Source organism: Cinclus cinclus, chromosome 2 (genome assembly GCF_963662255.1).
Source record: "Cinclus cinclus chromosome 2, bCinCin1.1, whole genome shotgun sequence".
Taxonomy (NCBI): Eukaryota; Metazoa; Chordata; class Aves; order Passeriformes; family Cinclidae; genus Cinclus; species Cinclus cinclus.
Window position 1 is genome coordinate 46,538,217 of NC_085047.1, and position 24,067 is coordinate 46,562,283.

The window sequence follows — 24,067 nt, forward strand, 5'->3', positions numbered from 1 at the left end:
TCCTTGTGCCTGATGGGTTAGCAGAAGTAGCAGAAATATGGGGAAAATAGTTTTACCAACCAGCAAAGCTCAAGGAATATCCCTACCTGCATTCTGCATTTTGCATTCTGAAAAGCTCATGGAGTATTATCTGAGGATTCTACTGAGCACAGCACACACAATATTTTATCTGTCAGAAAGCTCTTAACTACAGACAGCACATGAACTTGCAGAAAGTACCACTGCATACATTCTAAAAGAAACCTGGGGAACACATTAGCCATGGCCAGGACAGTCCTAAGCCAAAAGATTGTTTTCAGGGATACAAAGTAGTACTTCTGTAGGCACAGCATGCGGTATCATTGCACCAGGGAGTGGTACAAGCTAGTGTAAGGTCTTGCTGAGAGATTGTTTTAAATGGCATCATGTTGAGCACTGTTTTCATTAAACATGACTGCATATTGCAGTTCTTAAGTAATAAGATGCTAACTGAGGAAACAACATCCCTTTGGCTCCTTTGAATTTAGATGATAGCTGCCTGTGTTTTTGATGAATCTTATATAAAGGCTTCAGGAGCATTTCTAAACGTATTGTTGAACACTAAAATATGTATTCAGTATTCTGCTAGAAAATCTCAAAAGCACACAAACTTTGACCAATGAAGTTTGGAAAGGAGCTTTCTTTTAGATTTAAATTTAAACACCAATTTTCTGATTGAGACATAAAAAAATGAAACGTTTGAGTGAGCACTAGCCCAGATATAATACATGTTAACCTTGCAGAGAAGACATGATCTAATGTTCTGCCATGAATGCTAATTAATACACCTGTCCTCTCTGGTAAGGAAACATGTCCATCAACTTTGTAACTAATTACTTCTATAATTATTTTCAAACTCTGTCACTACATCAAACTTTGAAAACAAAGAAAATCATCCTTTCCCATGATAATGGGGAAATATTGGTATCATGATAGTCTCATTTTAAATCTATAGCCACTGCACATAAACAGCTGAAGCGCAAGATAATTCACCTTAATTCTTACACTATTTTCCTTAAACTGTGTGTCCTTGGTAGTTTTTATTTTTAATGCAACTTTTAGGAGCAGAACACTTGGGCTATGCCAATTGCCCTTTAGAGTTACAATCAAAGTGAAAGGAAAAAACCTCTTAATTCCTGCACTAGATTTTCAGGCACAATTACCATTTGAATGGTGTCAGCAATGAAGGTATGATCTGAACAGCTCAGGTGTGTGATGCTAACAACAGATCTTAACAGCTACACTCACTTAAAACAGAAACTCCTGACTCAGAACCCTAGGCAGCAGTTAAGTTTCAGTCTGTCCATATGTTCATGTAGTCATTTAAAACTTTCAGGACTGCAGCTTGTTCATTATCTACAACAGCAAGTCAGTAATACTTTAAGACTTTAATATTTTAAATTAATCCGTTCACTTAAAAAAGTAAGATGCACTTTAAATCAAAATGAAGTCTGAAAGATCCACACAGTGTGCAATCATGTTCATTACATTGCATGAAATAAAACCAAAATCCTCTCGTATGTGATTTCAGAAATATCTAGGACAAAACTATGGAATTCACAACAGTTATTAACAAAATAGCCAAATTCTCATGTCACTTATGCTTATCACAAATAGAAGTGAAAAAGGCTACCCACTTTTCTGAGAGCAGCTACTTACCACTTCTTCCAAGGCAGCACTTCTTCCAAAAGAACAGGTGAGGTGTGTGAGGCAGTTAACAAATGAAGAGAAAAGTTCATTTGGAATGGCCGTTAAAATATTGCGGGGAAATACAGTTATCAGATTGCTGATAATACTGGAAATTCCCACTGCTTCAGAGTCTTCTATTTCAATTCTAGAGATAGAAATAGCAGTTTTTTGCCATTAAGAAAATTTCTGAAAGGGAATTGATTTTGTTGATACATTTTCAATCAATAAATCTATTTCATAATAAGCGCCACCTACTTTAATCTGCCCTTTCTCAATTTAAGCAATCCAACAGCAAGCACGAATTATATCCAGAAATAAGCAAGCCATACCACTTCACCACACAGATATGCTACAGTCCAAGCTAAAGATTAAAAGATGCCATCTAAATTTAGAGAGCAGGCATACATACCCATTGATAGTATTCAGTAATCCCTCAATGAAATGTGCCAGGTAATCAACTTGAGAACCTTCATCAGGAAAGACTGGCCCGTGTAAAGATGCCAGCTGTGCCAGGCACTGTAAAGAATCTTGGGCCATATCTGTATCTTCTCTGATTTTTCGATGTACCTTTCAGGAAGTGAGGTCGTTAATAATACATGAAAACAGGGTGTTCTTACAACAGTCACATGGCTCTCAGTCCAAAAGAGCACACACCAAAAAAAGCTTACTATAACTTGCACTCAGTCTGAAATACAAGGGTTTCTGCAACTCCCTAAACCATGGCAAACGTCAAGATCATGACTCAGCTCACAATCTCAAGCCTTGAATTAACTCACTGAAACTAACAGTTAAGGCTTACCTACATGTTGAAAATTGAACTGAATGTTATGTCTTAAAGAAAGAAACAGATGCCAGCCAGTCAGACATGCTGCTCCTTCTAAAAACAGCAATAATGACAGTCATCTCTATTATGCTAACTATGCCTAGGCTATAGAGTCTTGCTAAAGTTAGTCAACAAGTTCAATTAAGATTATATAGATGCTTCTTTAGCAGAGGTAAACACTGAAGACATATACAAAAATGAATGCATCACTTCCTTAGCAACACCCTTATATTATAAAAGGCCAACAGTAATCTTCCCGCATTTGTGCAAACTGTTATGTCATTATTTCTGCTGTTGAGACTTTGTAGATTTGAATCTTACTACTTCAGTAAACATATTCTCACTTATCAGTCAAACATGGATTTAAAGAATTTTTTTGGCTTGTGCCTATTTTATCTCAGAAGATTTATTGAATAAATAAACAAATGAACATGGAGTGGCTTTTTCACCCAGAAGTGAATTTTAGCTAAATTATTTCAGTAATATTATACCAAAAAGTACAGTTAAAACACTAACCATTTTTCTGTGGTGCTATAGTTGCAAGTTCAGCTAACTCATAACTAGTTGGATTAGCTGCACAGTTAACAATCTCTGAAAGATCAAACTAGCAGGAGAAACAAACCTTCCAACAGAAGTATGCCCTCCTAATATATGTCCCACACGAGGCTGAGATTAGAAATGAAGGCTCTTGCTCTAACACAGCAATCCTGCCAACTTTTGCAAGGTTATTAACATTTCTCAGATCAGATAAATGAATAAAAATTACTACAATTTACTTACATTACCTCAAACAGAAAACTACTACTGCAAGCCTCAACCACTGCAAATCAGGAATCTAAAACCAGAACTGACAGGATACTGCCCTGGCTAGCATTCATTCAAAAATGATAAAATACAAGCAAGCCTCTGCTACTATGAAGCAAAATGCAAACGTATTAAAACAAATCTGTGTATTATTAAAAATATTCTTATCACAAATAAGTATTTGTAAACCAATCATGGAAACAGATATGCAATTCTAACAACTTAATACTATTAAATGAAGAAGGGTTAACATGTAAGCCAAAAAGTTATTTGCATGTGGAGGTTCACAGCTGACAGTAGCAACTGTCTGGATAGTCTAGACAGCTGTTCAGATTATGTGTAGCTGCTGAGAGTTCTGACATCGATTTTTTTCACCTTTTCAAAACTGCTGGATAAACTTGTAGTAAAAAAATAAAAATAAAAATTTAAATTTATCTAAAATCCTATCAAGTAAGGACATGTATCCAAACACATACTGTCAAGCAGCACTGGAGAGTTACATTTGCAACTTTGAAGTTTTGAGCACATTTCTCTGCTTTGCAAAAATGAAAAAGAGCCTGAGAATGCTGAATTCTCAGATCCCAAGAGATGTAACCTAAGTGAAATTGCATAGCAAATGAATTTATAAGCCAATGTATGTTGCTGCTGCACTAAGTCCTAGTTGAACAATGATTACAAACTTCTCTCAACAGTTGCAAAAACAAAGCAACACAAGTTCTATCCATTTTTAACATTGTGGGGATTTTAAGTTCGAGAAATTTAGTACTACATTCCCCTCTCCCAACACTACCTCTTCCTTATCCTTTCTAACTCATTCCATTTTAACTTCTGTGGATTTCCTTTGTGCTGAGGAAAGAGATGCAGAATTCTGTGTGCTAAAAGTGGCTAGAAAACGACATTTCTTATTTTCAGCTGTTCTGTTGAGCAAATGCGTTAATATTAGGAACACACACTGCTCGTTCTGTCTCTTCTGAGAGCAGTTACACCTTATCTGAAAGATTATTCACTACTCTACTACTGCTCATCCTGCTTGCTTTTGTCTGACGAGTACACGTCCAGAAGTATTAAATGCATAAGTTGAGGTAACTATAAACCTTTTTCTGTTGCTAGTGGTCATCAATTTAAAGCAATTAATAGGCAAAATACAAATTCAGTACCCTAGGAAAAAGACAATGCTTCTGTCTGCTTCAATAAGCAAGCTGAAGTGAACAGAATCAGTCCTACCTGATGCAAAAGGAAGAGTCCAACAACACAGTTTTAGAACAGGAAGGAGCTGCTTTCCCTGTGGTCTGGACTATGAAAGTTGAAGAAAGAAACTTACTGTAAAGAAAAGCTCCATAACTCTGCTGTCCAGGAGGGTCTCACGCCAGGATTCTGTTGGCTTTAGCATCACATTTTGTGAGGATTCAAACATAGCTATATAATGTCTGCCCAGTTATCTGGTGTCAAGGTCAACAATAACATTCCTACTTGGCTTTAAAAAAAATCCTAGATACAACAGGATCCATTCAGAAAGAATGCAATGGAAACAAACTTTAAGCCTCTTCACATACACAGCATAATTCATGCATGAGGCCAAGGAATAAAAGGTATTAAGTACTGAAAAAAAGAATGCTCCAGGAATGTTAGATAACAGTTTGATCATAATTATGAGACATACCATAGCGATACGATCACTTTGATAACCAGGGTGTCTAATGTGACACAGCGAGAAGGGAAAAAAGCAACCGCAATTAACAGGTGTTGAAATTTATGCAAAATAGGAAATCATTTTCTAAAAAATTTTCCTGGCAGCTTTTTAAAAGGCCTTACCATATCTAAAGATAGATCATTGAAATCTATATCCTATTTTTCTAAATAGCCAGATATGTGTCACAGAATGCAGATATGTTAGCCCTGCATTAATCTCCATTTTCTAATCACACTGAGAAGAACAAAAGCACAAGTCAGCACAAGGCATTGTTGTATTCAATGTGTTTGCAAGAGACACTCACAAAAATGTGCATGCTATAAATACACAATTTTGCTGCACTCATTTCAGCTCTCGCCATGTATTTTGGCATAGCTTAATTTAAAAAATTCTGCAAATGTTCTAGAAGAGAAAAAACAGAGACATGAGGAAAAACATTTAAAACAAACAGGTTCAATTCTTTTTCAGTCTGAGCACACAACAGCTTTTATCAAAAAATTTTGGAAGTATTTTCCTTTGTGACACCACCCATTTCAAGTAGTAGTTGCTAAGTTAAAGCAGTTTTACTAATGTTTTATTTGTCTTTCTTAAACCCCACATTATCCTCTTTGATCCCTTTCTAACCCAACCGTCAGAGTAAGTAACAGCGTGTTCAGCTGCGCATAATTTACTTACTGGTAATGAACAACACTACCTTTCACAGTGTAAGTAATCTGGTACTATAAAACGTGTTTAAGAAACTATTTCTATGTCCAGAATTAAATAAGTTTTACAGTGGTATCATTCAAAACAGTAGACCCCTTAACTTTTGATGGTTTTTTTTTAAGGGAACAATATTTAAAGCAAGAAAGTAGTTTAATACAAAAAATCATGTCACAAAGCAGGATGCACAATTTCAGTTTACTTAGACCTGTCTTCTGTGTTCTGCCACGAAACAAAATTCCTAACAACACTGTGCAAAGTCACATTCCAAAAAAAAAAAAAAAAAAAAAAAAAAAGAGAGAGGGACTTTTTCCTAAGTACAGTACCAAGTGGACATTCACTGGTGGTATGTGTCCAGGACTGCTGTCAGCACGTTATACTGTGCAAGAACCACCAGGGGTTTTCACATTAGTGCAAAATAAAAGCAGTTTCATAATTTTCAAGATTATCAATCGATCAAATATACTTCGGTTCTTCCCACAAAAAAAAACAAAAAAACCAAAAAAGGCATGAAATTATCACATGCAAGCATGCTTTATCAGAAGTAATATTCTAAATTAAAATTAATTTTATCTGGCAAATTAAGCTATGCCTTTTATTCCTTTCTGTTTAGAATGTTTTAATCAAAATGGTATTTTAAAACTGCTTACTAATAATAATAATATCCTTTGTTGTGACTCTCCAATAAGCTATTGGCTTGGACATACTATCAGAAGACAGTCATGAACACACTACCAATCTGTGAAAAATTTACTCTTTGTTAGGTTGAGTACACAGAGGGGACCAGCTACAAAATGCTTTTCACGTGGAATGAAACAAGTGCTAGTTTGCCAACACTATTTTAGCAAGACTCACTATTTAGCATCCTTATTCTGTTATTTTTACTCTTGTTTCTCATGCTAATGGACTGATGACACATCTGACAATAGGAGATTCGTGGATAAAATATCTGTTCACTGAACATTACAAATTATGACTCCACCTATCACGGAGATCTTGCAGACATTTTCCAGCGTGTGCTACACGTATGCAAGCATTAGCAGAAACTGGCTGTGGAGATGCTTACTGCCACTAAGTACCCCAGCTTATGTTGTGCTACAGTTTGGTCTTAGTAACAGAAGTCTAGTTATGCCAAGCCTGAACAGAATGGCACTAAATTGCCTCATACATGGGTGTACACAGGACAAATGTGCTCTTCATCATTCAAAATCAACTTACTTGTCAAGACTTACAAAGAAACAAAAAGAACAGAATGAGCAAAACACTTTTTTTTCCTAAGCACTCAAGCTTATGATTTAGACTTACAACATAGACAAATGATAAGCATAGATTAGTCTTCTATGACATCCTGGAGAGTTTGGGGTTTTCTTTGTTTCCAGAATGAAAAACAACTGCAAACCACTTCTGGCAATAATACAGATGTTTCTAACCTTCTGAGATCTACTGGGGGAGTGACTAACTTTTAACAAAATTTACTTTGAATTATATAAAAATCCAGGCTAACAAACAGCTACCAGAAGCATGTCAACATTTCACTCATTTTGCAAGATTTAGGACACTGATTCCTTCAGAGACTTGAATCATGCATGAATCAGATTATTCACTGATGTGAACTTAACTCTATTAAAAATCATAAGAACATAATTAGATGCCTTAATGTATGATAAGGTCCATATGCTGCTTATTACTGCCTAGAGAGGAAGATGAGAAGACCATAATATTAAAAGAGATTTTCTTTTATCTTTGACTCAATTTATGCATGCAGACATTAGATCTATTCTTGGCTTTGTTTTATAAGCTGGAGAAATAAGAGTAGTTTTTTCGAAGTTATAATTTTTTTATTTTAAAATTAACTTAGAAAAAAAAGTTTGAGGTTTCATGTGCTTCTTGGAGGAACATATGAAAACAACAAAAATTAAAAACCAGCAAACGTGTAGTTTTCCTCTGTCACAGCCTCTGTCCCCGGAAGGGACTAGTAGGTGAAGATAAATATCAAAATATTTCATATCCTAAAGTAGTCATGAAGGATTATAATATTTTACATCAGTACTTCAATGAATTCCAGTATCTGAGTATTAATCCCACAGTCTTTTTCCCCAAGAGAGGCAAGGCTTGTTCTTCCACAAAACAGTAAGTTTGGAACTCAAAAATCAAAGCTGAGATTTCTTCTGCTAGAACCCCATTTGCATGTTTGTGCACAGAAGTGAAAAACATCTCCGACATGGAGGGAAAACTCCTGGAGTGTTAAGGTCTGAATATCTTTCTTAAAAATTATTTTAATCACCTTAATTTTGTTGTTTGAAATATTTCTGGACTTTGTGCCAATCATAGACTTGCATTTTAAAAATTAAAAACTGCATTAGAAAGGTACCTGGCTTCCAGTGTTATGTTAAATACTGATTCTATCTGGATTTTTAAGACCTCCTCTGGCTTTCTAGCTAGTGAGCCAAGCACATGGGATGAGTCTAAGGAGCAACTACCTAAAATGCTGCAGAGGCTTGCTGCCCCCTATAGAGAAATCCTTCACAGACCTTTCCATACCTTACACTCTGGCCAAATACACCCAGAAACCAGGACAAGGAGCATATGCTTAAATGTTATTAAACACAAGTATTCTTAACAGTCACGAGAATGAAACAATACTTTGTGTTGGAGACACTGGACTCAGATTGCAGGAACAGGAGTAGGAAGTGCAGGAACACCCAAGCTAATTTTAAACCTGGCTGATTCCAGAGCCATGCCAGTTCTAAGGCTCATGGCCACCCATGTGGATTCTGCAGTTCTTGGTACATTCTGCTGCTATAGTTATGCAGCTCATGATATGCAAGCTGATGACTTCCAGCCTAACTGGCATGTAAAGCACCCATGCACAAGTGGCTGCCACACAGATGTGTCTCAGAAGTCACACCTTTCCACCACACACCAGCTGCCATCCAGGGTGCTGTAACCATTGCTGCAAAACTGGAAACTTAAAAACCACTGGGGCAAGAAAGCTGAGCATCAGCTCCCCTTCACAAAAAGGGTCATTCCTGGTCTCTTTTCCTCTTCTGGTATTAATGCTGTTAAGGATGTTCCTACATTGCAAACTGATTACAGAATTCATTCAGTTAAACTGAAATTATGAAAAATTAATTGTTAAAGAGCTCAACATCAATACAAACACGTTTAGTGCAATTATGACAAAATTCAGGGGATCTTCCAATCTTCTTGGGTTTGCCCAGTGTTGTCTTAAAAAGTTACTAGAAAAGATTGATAAGAAAACACATAGTATCCCAGAAATAATTTCTAAACATCTGGGATTTCAAAGCCAGGTCAGTTTTCACCTAAAAGCACTAGATGATAAAGTTTGATAAAAGTAAAATGCAGCTCTCTTAAATACAGCTGTTTCAATTACATTGAATTTTGCTATATACCCCTAACAATAGACAGGGTAGTGCCCCAACACTTCATTTTTCAGATAAAATCACACTGCTGCAGTGAATTCAGGATAATTCCAGACTGCTAACAAACACAAGGCCTATGGAAAGAAGCCACACTGCTGAAGAAATCCATGTTGTCTTTCCTTGGTACAGGTAGTATCATTTCTGCAGCTCTGAAACAAATAAAACCAGGGGCCCAAAACCTGCTAAAAAAACCCCACCACATTTTTAGCCAGCTGGTTCCCTGCTCAGCATCATGCTCATAGGAGATAAGGCAGGATGCTTTTTCAGCAGCAATGCCAACTTGAACCATTCCTCAAAACCAACCTTGAGTTTTCTGTGTGGTTTTCATTCATTTCCATTATGCACAACAGATGCTACCAATCTGGGTTGGACTGAGTTCAAATCTTAAAAGTCTGCAGAACCATATATGGTTCACAGAACCTCCCAGACAAGGTGTCTCATTCTGGCTTGAGGTTTAAAAGACCTTCAAAACTGAGATATGAAGAGCTTTCTTCCTTTAACCGTGTGGCCAAGGAACACAAAAATGTTCAGATAAACAAAAGCTTCAGTCACTTCATACAACTACCATGGCACCATCAATTCCAATGGAACAGCAATGACGTGTATTAGTAAGAGGGCAAACCACTAGGTCTACACAGCCTGCATTTAAAATCCCCTATTCTATGTTCACTTGAAAATTTGCCAGCTTGCCTCTGATCAAGTACAGGCACTAAATCCCAAATAAGAACTAAAGCTGAAGTATCTCTTTAGTCATGTACTGTAATCCATACATTGAAGGATAAGGGATAAGTACTTCTATGACAGCTCCTAATGACAGATTACAGACACCTTTCTGTAGATGGGAGACAGCTGCATACAATTCTTATGTTCTGCTAAAGAACTTTTATATTTGAGGACATTCAGCCAAAGTCCATTAGAATGTGACTTCCAGGAACAGAAAAATCCCAAAGTCAACAAGAGACATATCTCTGGAAGTAAAATGATAGAAATTATAATTACATCCTGACTCCACAAGATGTGTATGCCCGTGCCAAGGTATATTAAAGCCCAACAACATTCAGCTTCTTAAGTGGAGATTTTGGGTACTCACAACATACTGAAAGTCAGATTCTTGAAGGAACTTTTGTCAAGGAGAGGGCTATATTTGTCGTACTGATCAACTGTACTTCCTTAATTAGTTGAAACATTCATTTAAGAAAAGATACAGTTGAAATTCATTCCATCCAAGTCAATAGCATTTAACAACACTGTAAAAAAAAAAAACTGTGCAGAAGCCAACGTGCCACAAGATACTACCTCTGAAGCCTCCACAAACACCAGGTAAACTAATATCTCAAGGTGGCAGATAAAAATAACAATAGATGGTTGCTGGAAAGTGAAATGGGAGAAACTGGACATGACTGAAGGCTTCCTAGGTCTGTGAACCCTGTGTTCTTCCTACTGCAGGCACTACATCCCAAGATAATTTAAAAATACAGAGTGCCAATCTGAAATTAGGTAGGTTCCAGAGTTTCTTCCTTTGCTGCTCTAATGCAGTGGTTACTCCAGAATGCATCTTGCATCTTTCATGGTAGCAATAGACAATGCAGACTTACTACAACTTTTCTTACAATTGTTCGCAACACTGTTCAAAACTGCATTTAACAATGCAACCCTTATAAAGTTGTCCTATAACAGCACAGAACTCTTGAGAAGTGGTATGCTTTGATTCAATTCTAACAACCTGGGGATTTGAATAGCATGCCACTTTGCAAGAGCCACCATACAGTTAATGCACATTTATGCTACTTCCCCTTTTTTGAGATATATGATTCTTGCTAAATATTACATAAATATACCACAGATTACTGTGATGCTGCATGAAATACTGAGAATCAATACTATCTTGCCAGGGGAAATACCAACTAAAGGAAAAAAGATATATCTGAAAATACAGTGGATCATTTTACTCCATGCTTCAAGTATTAAATTTATGCCCATTGCTTCAGCATATGTACTGTCAAGATTTGGAAAGAGGACACCAAAAGGACTCTAACCAATCAATCAACACAGCAATTCTTACATTCTTATGTAATGTGCTATCTATTTAGAACCTACAGCCAAGCTAAGTTTCACTGTCCATGGGCTAACAATCAACAGTTAAAGAGGTCATCTTAAGGAAGAGATTTATGCCACAATACAATCAACGCGGCACTGTAAACCCCAAGAGTTACTGAATCTTTGGCAGCTAAGACCAACTTTTCTCAAGGAGGACTGAAGATGTTCCAACTTCTGTGAAAACAGATTAATACATAAAAAAAGATCCAAGCTGGTGCTGTAATTCTTACAAAATGAAACATCCAGTGGTAGAAAAAAAAATACGGTATCAGGTGGATTACAAATTAGAAAAATACTTGAAATGGACCCATTAAGAACACTTGGGTCCATCTGATCTCCAGAAATGGCCAGAACTTGTTTAACAGCTAAAGTGTCTAAAGTAGACTGAGTAGCAGAAAATATGATTTACCTTAAGCAGTAGTATGACTTGCTTTGGTATTTCTAGTAACATTTATTTACTAGCACCTAAATCACTTCATATTATACAGATGTAAAAAGGAAAGCTTGAATTCCAAGGCTCCACGTGTTGCATGTATCTATCTCTCTATCTGGCTCCACCAGTGCAAGCCTTAGCCAAGGACAAAGAGCTCATGAAGAACTAAAGCTTTCACTTTTGAGCCATACCAAGATCCCAGAGACACCAACAGGTTAGAAGTGATTAAGAGCAGTACTGTAGAGAAGGAGTTAGGGGTGATGGTGGATGAAAAACTCAGCATCAGCCAACAATGTGCATGTACAGCCCAGAAAGACAACTGCATTCTGGGCTGCATCAAAAGGCTGAAAGAGGAGATTTCTCCCTCTACTCTGCACCTGTGAGAGCTTGCTTGGAGCACTGACTACAGTTCTGATGTCCCCAACATAAGAAGGATATGGAATTGATAGACTAAGTCCAGAGGAGGCCACCTAGTGGATAGGAGACTGGAGCACCTCCCCTGTGAAGACAGGCTGAGAAAGCTGGGGCTGTTGAGCCCCTGGAAGAGAAGGTTGTGTGGAGACCTTATAGAAACTTACCAGTGCCTCAAAGGGGCTTAAAGGGAAGCTGGAGAGAGATTCCTTCTCAGGAACTGCAGTGACAGGACAAGGAGCAATGGGCACAAACTGAGAGGAAATTCAGGTTAGAGAGTAGGAAGAAATTCCTCCCTGTGAGTATGGTGAGGCTCTGGAACAGGTTGCTCAGAGAAGCTGTGGATGCCCCAACCCTGGAAGTGTTCAAGGCAAGGTTGGATGGGGCTCTGAGCAACCTGGTCTAGTGGCAGGTGTCCCTAGCCATGGCAGGGCAACTGGAAATGGATGATCTTTAAGGTTCCCTCTAACCCCTTAACATTCTACAATTCTGTACTTAGGACTATATCAGATGTTTATGCAGAGCCAGACTAAAATTCAGAGAGAACCACCACTGCACAATACAAGAGCCTTTCTATTTGAAATCCCAAATCCACTTCCAGAAACTTTTATAAGGTGCAATAATTTGACTACAGTCTCCATTTCATAGGCACATGCACTAAATTCCTCTCTGAACCCCTGCCACATCACTTCAGGGATATATAGAAATAGGATATTTACTTTTAATCCATGGAACCTTTCTTAAAGCCAATGTAATTGGCATTCTGCTTTACAGATGTGAATATCCAGTTTCCAATAAATTTAATTTTGCTGCCTGCTGCATAATGAACAGACTAAAGAAAACAAAAACACACAGGTATCAACTTCTGACTGTCACACCAGGAAGGCAAATAAAGTCCTTCATAGTGGATTTCAAAGCAACAGCAAGATTCCTGCAGTATGTGTAACTTGGTAGCAATTTCAGAAGTTTTAAGAAAAAAGTTTATAAACCAGCTTAAAAATTTGGCTCTTGGGAAGTTTTCTGAGCTTCGTAAAGGCAGTATCATAAAGGATTAAAACAGGCACTATAATGATTTACTACACATGCTGTCTAAAACTGCTTTTAAATAAAGTGTGATTGATTATTTCTACAATATTTGTCTAGCCTATTTTTTGGACTGAACATTTTTGTATCTTTTTTTCCCCTCTCCTTCACCAAGAGCCTCCTTCTGATTCCCATTTCCTTCTCTACTTTCCAGCTCCACCTTTCTCTGGACTAATTATCAGCAAGTATCACAAAAATATCAAAATGGAAGCAATGGCACCTCTGTAAATTTAAATTTGACATTTATTCTGACTTTTTTTCAGGCTGAAGAGATTTTGTGTTCTAGTATATACCATGTTCTTTTATGGGAAGTTGGTTCACCTGCATGAACATGAATACTCCTACATAATGGGGCATTTGCCTGTCCCGACCTCTTCTCTGGGGGAGAAAAGCAGGATAGACCAGATATCTGCATAAAAACTGAAGAGGGCTTAGACTCTTCACCATATGGTTCTACAGTGAAGTAGCATATTGCACATTTCCTGTTCCCTACACCAAACAGACCATAAACCTGTAAAAGGCAGGTACTCTGTATGTTTTCTCTTCTATGTTAAATACTTTTAAACTTTAATGAAGACCAACAGCAGCTTCTGTATGTAAGTATGTCTTAGCAAGCATGGTGGAGACAAAAAGCACTAACAGAAGAAAACATAAATCAAGGACTAAACACAAAGTTTAAGTTTTATGTTTTACTCTCCTTACAAAGACTACACTCCTCACCCAAGAAGTGACCCAAGTCAAGGGAAACAAAGGACCTGACATGAAAAGGATATAATTTGGAGGAAGGAAGTTCCAGCTTAAGACCTGATTGGCTAGTGCAAGATAACGCTGAAACACTGAAGACATCTGAGCATTGAGGTTTTCACGTCTGCTGAATTCCTGAAGTACCTCTACTGTGAGCATGAAGATCTGCCGCAGATCATCCTCCTACAGTCAGGATGAACACAATACATTCAGTATCTGAGTCTTTAATGAAATGTTGATCAACCAGAAATACTTTTCCAGAGAGAAAAAAAATTTCCAGTTTCACCCTATTTTCATTAAAATACAGGAAATATTCTGAAATTGCCAGTGAGAACCCCCCCTTTTGTCAAAATTAATTGATTACTTTTGCAAAGATTATGAAGAAAATCAAGACATAAATACTAGTTGTTAAAAGATAAAAAAACCAATATGCTTTTAATAAGTGGTGAAGTAAAGAGTTGGTCTTTGGCATGAAAAAAAGTTGGTAAGCTGTTCCACAACAGTCAGTTTAAAGCAATGCCTTCACATAAACATTTCTGACTGGCCAAACAATACATCTGAGACAACCGGACTACACCATCTGCAATAATATTTTTAAATACATACATAGCTCTCCTTGGCTTTAAACCAAAGCTATATTTAAGACTATCATTGTTCCACAGAGTGTTCGTTTTGTTTGCAATTGGTAGCCAAGGAATTAAAGAGTCCAATGGCATAAAGATCTGTAGATCTACATTCATAAAATGGGCACAAATGGGTTGCATCTTTTTGATACAAGTTTTCAAAACATATATTATCAATTTTCCTGAGTAGCCAGTATCTGCATTATCTTCAGTATTTGCCCTATTAAATGCTTTTAGACACACAGTGTACCTGACTGCACCTGGCACAACAAAGTATTTTTGCTTCTCAATGTTCAAATTTTAGAAAGAGAGGTAGTATATATCAATACAGAACTAGTTTACCTGAAATATACGTTTACAGTTACCATGGAACTCCATGCTTAGTCCAATGTTGCTGGTTTTACTTGAACTTGAGAACTCGCTCAACAACGCCGTTAGAATGGAACAGGCCAAAGTTTGCTATAAAAAAAATAAGGGGGAATAATATAACTAAAAGATGTCCAATAACGCAATAGCACCTACAGTGTCCCTCATTTCTTTATTAGCATTTTAATACAACCATACTTCAGTTCCTTCTAACACAAACTAGAACAAGTCGAACTTTCAGGAAAATAGATTCTTGGATGAACCATTTCTGGAATCATCAGAGCTCCATCCTTAAAAAAGAAATCTGAGTATTCAAGCAATATAAAAGCTGGCATCTGTGTGATCATTACAAATGAACCAACTTATTGCAAACCATTTCCCAGCCTTGCCATTTACTTCGTCTCCCTGTGCACAGGCCTTTACAGGTATTAGTTTCAGGGAAGATTCACTGCCCACTTCTTTCTATTGATCTAATACTTCAGGTCACTCCAAAGTTTGTTTTGGCCTTCTTTGCATTTGCTACACTTACCATGCTGGTATTTGATCATGATTAACTTTATAGCACCAAAAGTGACACAAGTTTATCAAAAACAACACCTGCAATAACACTGTCTACCACATCTTTTCCCTCTCTCCCCATCAAAAGAAATAGGAGAGGAATTCACAGAAAGCTCAGATACTGGAAAGGTCTTGGACACCTCCCTCCAAGGCACTACATCAACAAGCCTCAGAAATAACCCTTAAATCTACTCTATTAAAATTATGTCTCTGAAGTAATATAAAAATTGGTGGGAAAAAGGCATATAAATTTTAGAGAGACAGATTTATGAAGACTAAAGGTTTAAGTATCTTTCCCATTCTCAAAACTGAAGATAAGGTAAATGAAATGCTTATCTAAAACACTACTTAAAAGCCAACACTCTGTATGAAACACATGGCTCCAGCCTTTGTTGCTGTTTTTCAAAATATTAAAAAAAAGCTTTTTTTCCTGATGCCAAAGTCCAGAAACCATCATCACCAGTTTTAATATCTTTTAACTGATCATTGCACACAAAGGGGAGCAAGCACTGCACAGTGAAGGTGCAAGCAGTACTTCAGACTTGTGTTGCACACTACTATAACAAGCACAATAGAAAGTGTATCCTGCTGAAATGAAAAGACTTTTTGTTAAAGAGATGTTCTATACAAAAAGCTCCAAAATTACTGGCTGTCCTCCCAGACTGTTTGGAGCCAAGGTGCCAGGGATGGACAGAGGGATAGGAATTGTTAAAGGGTCATGCATGCCAGCAAGTGTCCAGGGGTTAAACAGAAATATGCACACTACCTCTGAACACCCGAAAGATTAAAGTGGAGATGATACTATTTATGCAAGCTCATACAACAGCTGAGACCAGTGCCATCCACCCACCAACTGCAACATCTTTGTTCAGAAATGCCTCTGAAGTCAGTACCTTGACCCCCCAGACAACTAGTTATCTTAGTCAGTAAACACTAAATTAACATTCTTACTTGCTAAATAAGTTCCAGACAGATCAAACATAGTGGCTTCGTGATAATACACAGGTTCTCTTCAACTATGCAATAAAGCTGCATAAGTACAACAGAGCAGCACATTGCTGATCAGTTGCTAAGTTCTCCCATTTTAAAGAAATTATTTATTTCAAGTGGACTATTTCTCATTTACAGTCAGCTCTGTCAAACAATACATATTACCAAAGAAGCATTTAGCCAGTGAAAACCAGCAGCACAATTTAAACTACTCCAGCAAAAGTGCAACTTGGTCACTTTTATACTAGAAGTATTTCTAATTAGCTCTATCATTTCAGTATTTTATTTCCAGTTTTTTCTGCAAGGAATTCACACAATAAATATTTTGTTTAGTTAGAGGAAATACAGATTTGATCCAATATTAAAAAGACCCCAAGAGTATAGACTAGTATTGAGTATTAAATCCAACATTAAAAGTTCCACATGAAAATAATTAACCTGGGTTAAAAAAAAAAAGACCAACTAAGAAAAACCCCTCAAGTCTGACTTTAGAAGAATGCTTCAGATCTGAATACACATTTTAAAGAAATAATGCAAAGTTCTCTCACATGACTCTCTAAATAATTTAAAATACAAGTTTTTATTTGATGCTTAAATTACTGACTCACTAACATTTTTCAACTCAAAGCAGCCACAATGTAAGGACATCACTAGCTGCAGTTACAAATCTGTACACTTCAATGCTCTCTAACATACCCTGATTAGCCAGTGGTTTCAGTGGCTCCAGTAGACAACAACCACGTTAAAACTAAACTGCTTCTGCTTTAGCATGCTAAGATCTTGACACCAAGCCACCACCCAGACCACCACAGAACAAGCAGGGCAGGAACGCAGACTACCCATCATTTGCAGTTGGTTGCCAATTACTGGAAAATCAATCACCAAGTTCAACTGGGCAGGAACAATAGGAAAAAAGTTTGTTCCCACTGTGATTACATATACTTAATATTAGCTGTAATAGCATCTTCCTTTTCTCCAGTTTGTTTATATATATATAATTTATTCTTTTCTTTGCAGAGTATTGCGTTACTGCATGGTAAAAGCGTGTTACAGATTTTTTGTGCACTTTTCTCCTGATTTGAAGGAAAAATAAGGTTAAATTTTATGACTGATGGTAAAGACATCTCCTTGAAAGTATAAAGAGCAATGAGTACAGGTAGGCTGACTGAATCTGCTAAGAGCCCAATAAAGCAGCTTGAACAGTGACCTATCCCCCTGATTTCAATGAGAGCTAGTTCAGATAGTTCTGAGACATCAGTATCTGCTTTGAGCTTGACAGGAGAAAAATTGTTACTAGATTTACACACCTTATTCCATCCAGCAGGCTAGCTCACAGCAAATACCAGGGCACACTGCATGCCTCTGCTCTACTCCCTCCTGAATTCCCAGCACCCCATCAACTTCCTTAACTTGGTATTTCAATATCTGAGGTGCAAATCCTGCCCCATTCCCTCACCATCCCAAGGGCCTCATGTGCAGTATTTGCACATCCATACACTTCTGTTGCTATCTGCACCTGCACTTACCCCTTGCATCCATAAGGAATTGTAAGCACTCCCGTACATCCAGGTCACCAGGGCAGGAGAAGACCAAAGAGAACATAATGGCCAGTAATTTAAAATTTACTGCAACAACAGGCTAAGGTGAGATGGCTCAAGTCTGGTTTCCTAGAAGGTAGGTGCCAGCCCCCATGAGTTCAGCTTTCAAATAAGAGCAGAGGAACAGATCAAGACCAAAACCTGTCCTTGAAATGCCAAGTATTTGCACAGAGCTTTGCAAAACCACCACTGCTTCCCAAAACTGACATAAGGCTATAGGAATTGATACAGACTATTGTACATAGCAGTAAGATAGCCCATTTTCATGAGTATTAACAAATTATTAGCTTAAAATATTTGCCCTGCTGTGCATGAAACTTTCCTGAACACACAATATCACATAACCTCTGGAATAAAGCTCAAGTAAATTTTACTAAAATTAAAATTTGATTTTCATAAAGTAATGTTACTGAAGGTTAACTACTAATATTTTGAATTACATTTTTTTAATATACAGATACTTTTGGTGTGAAGACATTAAGTACCTCAACACAAATATTATGTGAAGAAAGATTTCAAAAATCTGAAAACCAGCAATTTCAGAGAAACCAATACTGGTGTGCTACAGGAACTAAAATTTCTTCCTCTTACACGTAACACGTAAAAAATTCTAGGATGGAGGGTTCTGGGGGTTTTTGTGTTGGGTTGGTTTTGCTTTTTTTTTTGTTTGGTTGGGTTTGTTGCTGTTGGTTTTCGTGTGGTTTTGGTTGGTTTGTTAATTTGTTTTCTGGTGGGGATTTTTTGGTTCTTTTTTAAAGTTTTTTTTAAGGTTTTTGCCACACCACAGAAGAGATTAACAATGCAAGTTAGTAATACTGCACTGTAATAAGGAGAAAATGCACGTGACTCTGGGCATCATATTAAAAGCCAGATCTGAATGTCTATTGTGCAGCAATGCCATTAACTTCATACCAGTAAGAGTACACCTCTGAACCTAGTTTGACTCACTCCCTAGCAATTTCACTAGCTCTGCCACAAGTACATACCCAAACAATAAGCCCATCTAACAAAATAAAATCCTTCTCTTGTTGAGAGAGAGGATTGCCTCTGAGAATAGCTTGGCACTCACCCCAGTTAGCTTTATTACCAGGAATAAACTTTATGAAAGATCGCTATACATAAAATAGACTCTCAGCTGCTCAAACAGAAGATCAATGGGACTTGTGATAAGAGATTAACTTGGCAATCAGACACCCAGTAGTAACATCGTTTTAGTGGTTTTCTTTTTAAATTACTTTAATAAAACATAGACACTACAGAAAGACCATGTGTCATTTTAACAGAAAACATTTATAAATCATTCATAAAACTCAGCTGCAAAAGGTAAATACAGCTTATACCTCCAAATGGAATGTCCCCTATAAAAGAAGCTAAAGCCGTAATGTTTGAAGGGATTTCACACTTGTGCCTGGGCTGCCCATGGAATAAATGAAGTGCTTCATTTGAGGGTAGTTAGGTTACAAAGCATCTGAAAGGAAGAAGAGTACAAATACAGCCTAGGAAAAAAATGGACATGTGGTACACCAGCTCTGCAGCAATAAAGTCAACAGACAAAGCAGAATAAACTCCAATACAAAAATTCTTTCCTTGTTTTGAATTCAGAGCAGAGATACAGTTCGCTTGTCAGAGGTTTGATTAAGAAATTAGTTTTCCTACAAAACCTAAACTATCATGCAGTGCCTTCTGTGTCATTTATACCTACAGAAAAAGCAGTAAGCATATTTAAAAGAACGAAGGTCTTGCCTGAATAGAGCAAATCATAACATCTACCCTGTTACATTAGATCACTGCCAGCTTGAATATGTGTTTAGAGGACTTTCTGTCTCCGCACATATAATGTAAACTCTGTTACTGAAACCAAAGGGAAGGCATGTGGAGATTTAATAGTATCCCGAAACTACCTAAATTTAACTTGCACAAGATCAGGAAGAATCAAAGATTCTTCAAATCAAAGCCTGAATCAAAGAATCAAAGTATTGGAAGCAGAATTTGCTGTGTTGCTCCTAGGTGATAGAATTCTGTAATGAGAATGTATCAAAAGCAATGCTACTAAAGTTGTTCAAAGCAAGGCTTTCTTCATAAAGGCAATAATAGACTTCTCTAATTTCCTTGAATAAACACAGCTATTTTTGCTAACATTTTCAGAGTATTTAAATCTCCAGAATGTATGCTGCAACTCCAAATTGAAAGTTTAACAGGATGGCCAGAGGGCCAAAAGAAATATCTTTAGGTACACAGAATAACTGGGACCACTCCAACATTTCAACTTGGGAGTATTGCAAGGTGGGTGGGGGACCCAGGAGCTGAAGCAGTGGCTCCCAACCAAAGAAAACCAGAACATATTCTGAAGCACCAGGAAGAACCCACTGATTTTTATCTGTTCCTTCCCAAATGAGCCAACTGTTGGAAAAAAGCTATAGAGTAGGGATAGGATGATAGGAATAGGACCCACAGCTGCAGTTCTGTGCTGTCAGCAGTAAAGGACTGACTGGGCAGTGCACTCCTTTCCTCTTCCCTTTCTGCCACTGTGCAAAGACAGATAAGCAGCTCCAGGTTAACGCATCAGAGCTACAGCAGCACAACATGCATGACCTCCCTTCCCTTCCAAACCAAGGGAAACCCCCAGGGGTGAGCTGAGAAAGAGAAAATCAGCTCCCTGTGAATCACCATGGGCCAAAGGAAGATGATCTTGTGGCATGTGAAGCATGCAGGCTTTGGACAAAGAGAGAAGGGAAGTAGCAGCCTCTACTAATAATGGAAGAGGTCCAGACAGAGTTTGCTGGAGCACAGAGTGCAAAACAAGCTTTCCTTTGTTTGTCTGGAGACAAGTTGTGAGGCAGAAATCAGTAGGAGAAAAAAAAAAAAAAAGTAAGTTGAAGGCCTGAAAAGCATTTATAAAGGTAACATATCCTTCTCCAGGTTCCTCTCTGAACACTATCAGTTGGATCTTCACTCCTACCACAGCTGCATGAACAAATACAGGACATTCAATTAAACTCAAAATAATGAATAGTTAGACTAGCCATGCAGCTCACCATCAGCAGCACCCAGCTTTAAATATACACCATCCCAACAAGTGCGCTTTGGTGGGTAGGTGTCCTCCCTCCCCCCTTTTTTCCCAGTATTCATTCCTGGTCTTTCTTGCCTGCCTCTGCCTGCCATACTGCCAGCTATGTCAAATGAGCTGCATTACACAGGTGTGCTCCACAGCATATCTGCTCAAAGAGAAAAATGAGAGGCTGTGAGGGAGAAGAGGCCATTTCTAAGCAGACTGCACAAAAATCCAGTATATTACTCAACACATTTATTCTGAAGGATGGTACCTTTGAGAGGAAGAATGACTAAACACCAATCAGCTAAGGTCAACAAATGTCTTAAAGAGTCTTTTCCCCTAAAGCCTGTTTATTTGTGTGACACCACTGTATTAAAAAAAAATAAATGTATGGTGTAACACATTGAAAGGCTTAATTTTTCTTTCCCAGTGAGTCTGTGACATCACAGGTGAGGAACTCCACAGGTGCAAATCTCATGAGATGGCAAAACTGAGGAAAGAAAGGGTTTGGCATAGAACAGGGGATGCATATGTCACCACTTGGAACACATTTCCTCCCTTCCTAGCCCTGTGTTTGAAACTGTAGTTCTAGTGTAAATGTAACTGGGGAGTTACCAATTTCTAGCAGTTATTAAGCAACTAAGCTGGAAACTTGCTGTACTGCATCTCTGGTAAAGCCATGTCCCTTTCAACAGAAAAGTCTGAAAACTGCAAAAGCACCCCGGTTAATTCAACTACTAAAAAGCCACTTATGTTTTAAAATTCTCTTATATTTCTATCATTGAGTTTGAACCTCACATGTTAAATAGTTTCTGGATTCCTAAAATTCCCAAACCCATCTTTTAACACACTAATTTAGGCCTTTATAGAGAATTTATCAGCTTAAATATCCTGGTTCGCCCTCTAATTTTTTATACTCAATATGTCTCAAGGGCAGTGAGGCTCATAGAACAATATAACAATTTTATTAGACCAGAAGACAGAACTTGGGGTGGATAACACATATGTTTTTGTCAAAATGTGAAAGTCAGGAGACCCTCTCCAACTCCTACCCTACCACAAGAAACAGTAACAGCTAGACAGATTTCCAGAAGTAAAATTCCCTTTAAAGAATACAAACTAGAACTGTAAATGCTAAATAAATATAACTAGGTATCCAGGCAGCCACTATAATGGATAAATGAACTTCAATGAAGATGAATGCCTAGAGTTTTGCTTATTAATATTTCCCACCACTCACATGAAATCCATTCACACTACATCCCTCAGAAGCTTTAGGTAATTTGAAGCAGCTGGATCTTCCCTCTGCTCCAACTAGGAACATTGGGAAACAGAACAAGAGATTTGAAAATTTTGTAAGAAAAGGAACTGTTGGGATTCCAGAGCTTTTCCAATGAATCTTGACAATTCATCTTCCATATACAAAAAAATATATGTAGGCTTCAGATATTAAGCTTTATATTAAAATGCATTCTACTGTATGCACTGAAAGGTCTTAAACACAGATTCTGTTGCTTCCCAGTCCCATGTCAAGTCTATAGCAGCTAGACCCCTCTGCATCTGCCTACACATATATTGGAAGAAATCAAGGTGTGATCCATATCTTGGTCTAGTTTTAAACAAAATCTACCTGATTGTGCTCACATGCAGACCAGATCCTTCTCCTGGGAGTCAGTCACTTAGCTGCCAGGATTCCTGTCTTTCTGGCAGGGATGAAGGACAAATAAAATCCTTCAGCTATGCAAAAGCAGAATATTTTAACACAAGAAGAAAAGGCCAAGAAATTGAAGGCATTTACAGTTGAGAAGAACTTGGCCCCCACAATTCTCCAAAATCTTGAAATGAGTGATAGAAAACATGTATTTAGAATTTTAAGATTGATTCATGGTACTGTATCTGCTGCAAAAGCTCTGTCCCTAGAGAGATGAAGATTTTGAAGAGAGATCCTGAAATTGCTATTGGAGGGAGATTACAGATTCTCCTTCACAAGCAGAGGGATGGCTTGTACTGATAATACAGGAGGAGCCAGAAAAAACAAACCCAAGAACTCCAAAGCTAATCTTTGTCCTCCCAGAGGATTAATACCTAAACACAGTTGTAAATAAATAGGCAGTCAGACTACAAGTTCGCTTTCCTTTCTCAGACAAAGCCTTCTTCTGTGAGATTCATAAAGCACCAAATGGCAGAGAACCAGCAGCAGAAGCCAACACTCCAATTCTAAACCTGGCTCTAACCATGCATCCTTCCCATCCATGGAGTATTAGCTCTCCTTAGTGTCCTGTTATTTCCTTAACATGTAGACTGTGTTCCACTATTTAAAAATTACTCAATACTAATGCCATTTTATTATTCTCATCGCAATTCCTCTCCTTATCTTCCTTCCAACTTCATTCTTACTTTTTCATTCTCAACAGTTCATCCATCAGTCTTGCTCACATGCCAGTTTGCCACTACATGCCTTCAAGTCTTAGCCTCAAAATACATCAATTTCTGAATATCTTTTTAACTAGTACTCGAGAAGTTGAGGTACTAAGCACATCAAATCCTGCAAAAGGACACACACAACAGACACTAACATCTAGTTTCACTGCCTTCCTTATTACCCCAACAATCAAGACTTGATCCTGAAAAGATATTATTACTCAAAAGTCCCAACAATTTCAGGGAGCAGGACTGTCTGATATCACAAAGTTAGTACAGATGTCTGACAGAAACTGGGTGGAGAGCTGCAGGGAATGGAAAAGATTAAGCACCTATGTTATTCTCATAAGGTAAAGATGGATCAGGAAGCTTCACAGCCAACAGAGAGGAAAAAGTAAGCAAGAAGCAGACAAAAGAACATTTTGCTTTTTTAAAATGGACTTTCTTTCATTACAAACTGCTGTAGAAAGCCATTACCTCAGAATACTCTGAGTTGGAGGACACCCACGAGGATCAAATCCA

At 37.7% G+C, this 24,067-nt stretch overlaps 1 protein-coding gene across 1 annotated transcript in view; it reads right to left on the bottom strand.

Annotated features, from left to right (window-relative positions):
- Nucleotides 1–24,067, bottom strand: part of XPO4 (exportin 4) — a 77,840-nt gene that overhangs the window by 26,063 nt on the left and 27,710 nt on the right. Inside the window, exons 5-9 of the mRNA XM_062487591.1 lie at nucleotides 14,903–15,019; nucleotides 13,967–14,120; nucleotides 4,656–4,768; nucleotides 2,117–2,274; nucleotides 1,678–1,852 (exon numbers count right to left, since the gene is read on the bottom strand). Coding sequence (XP_062343575.1) covers nucleotides 1,678–1,852; nucleotides 2,117–2,274; nucleotides 4,656–4,768; nucleotides 13,967–14,120; nucleotides 14,903–15,019 — 717 coding nt within the window. The remainder of the gene's footprint in view (nucleotides 1–1,677; nucleotides 1,853–2,116; nucleotides 2,275–4,655; nucleotides 4,769–13,966; nucleotides 14,121–14,902; nucleotides 15,020–24,067) is intronic.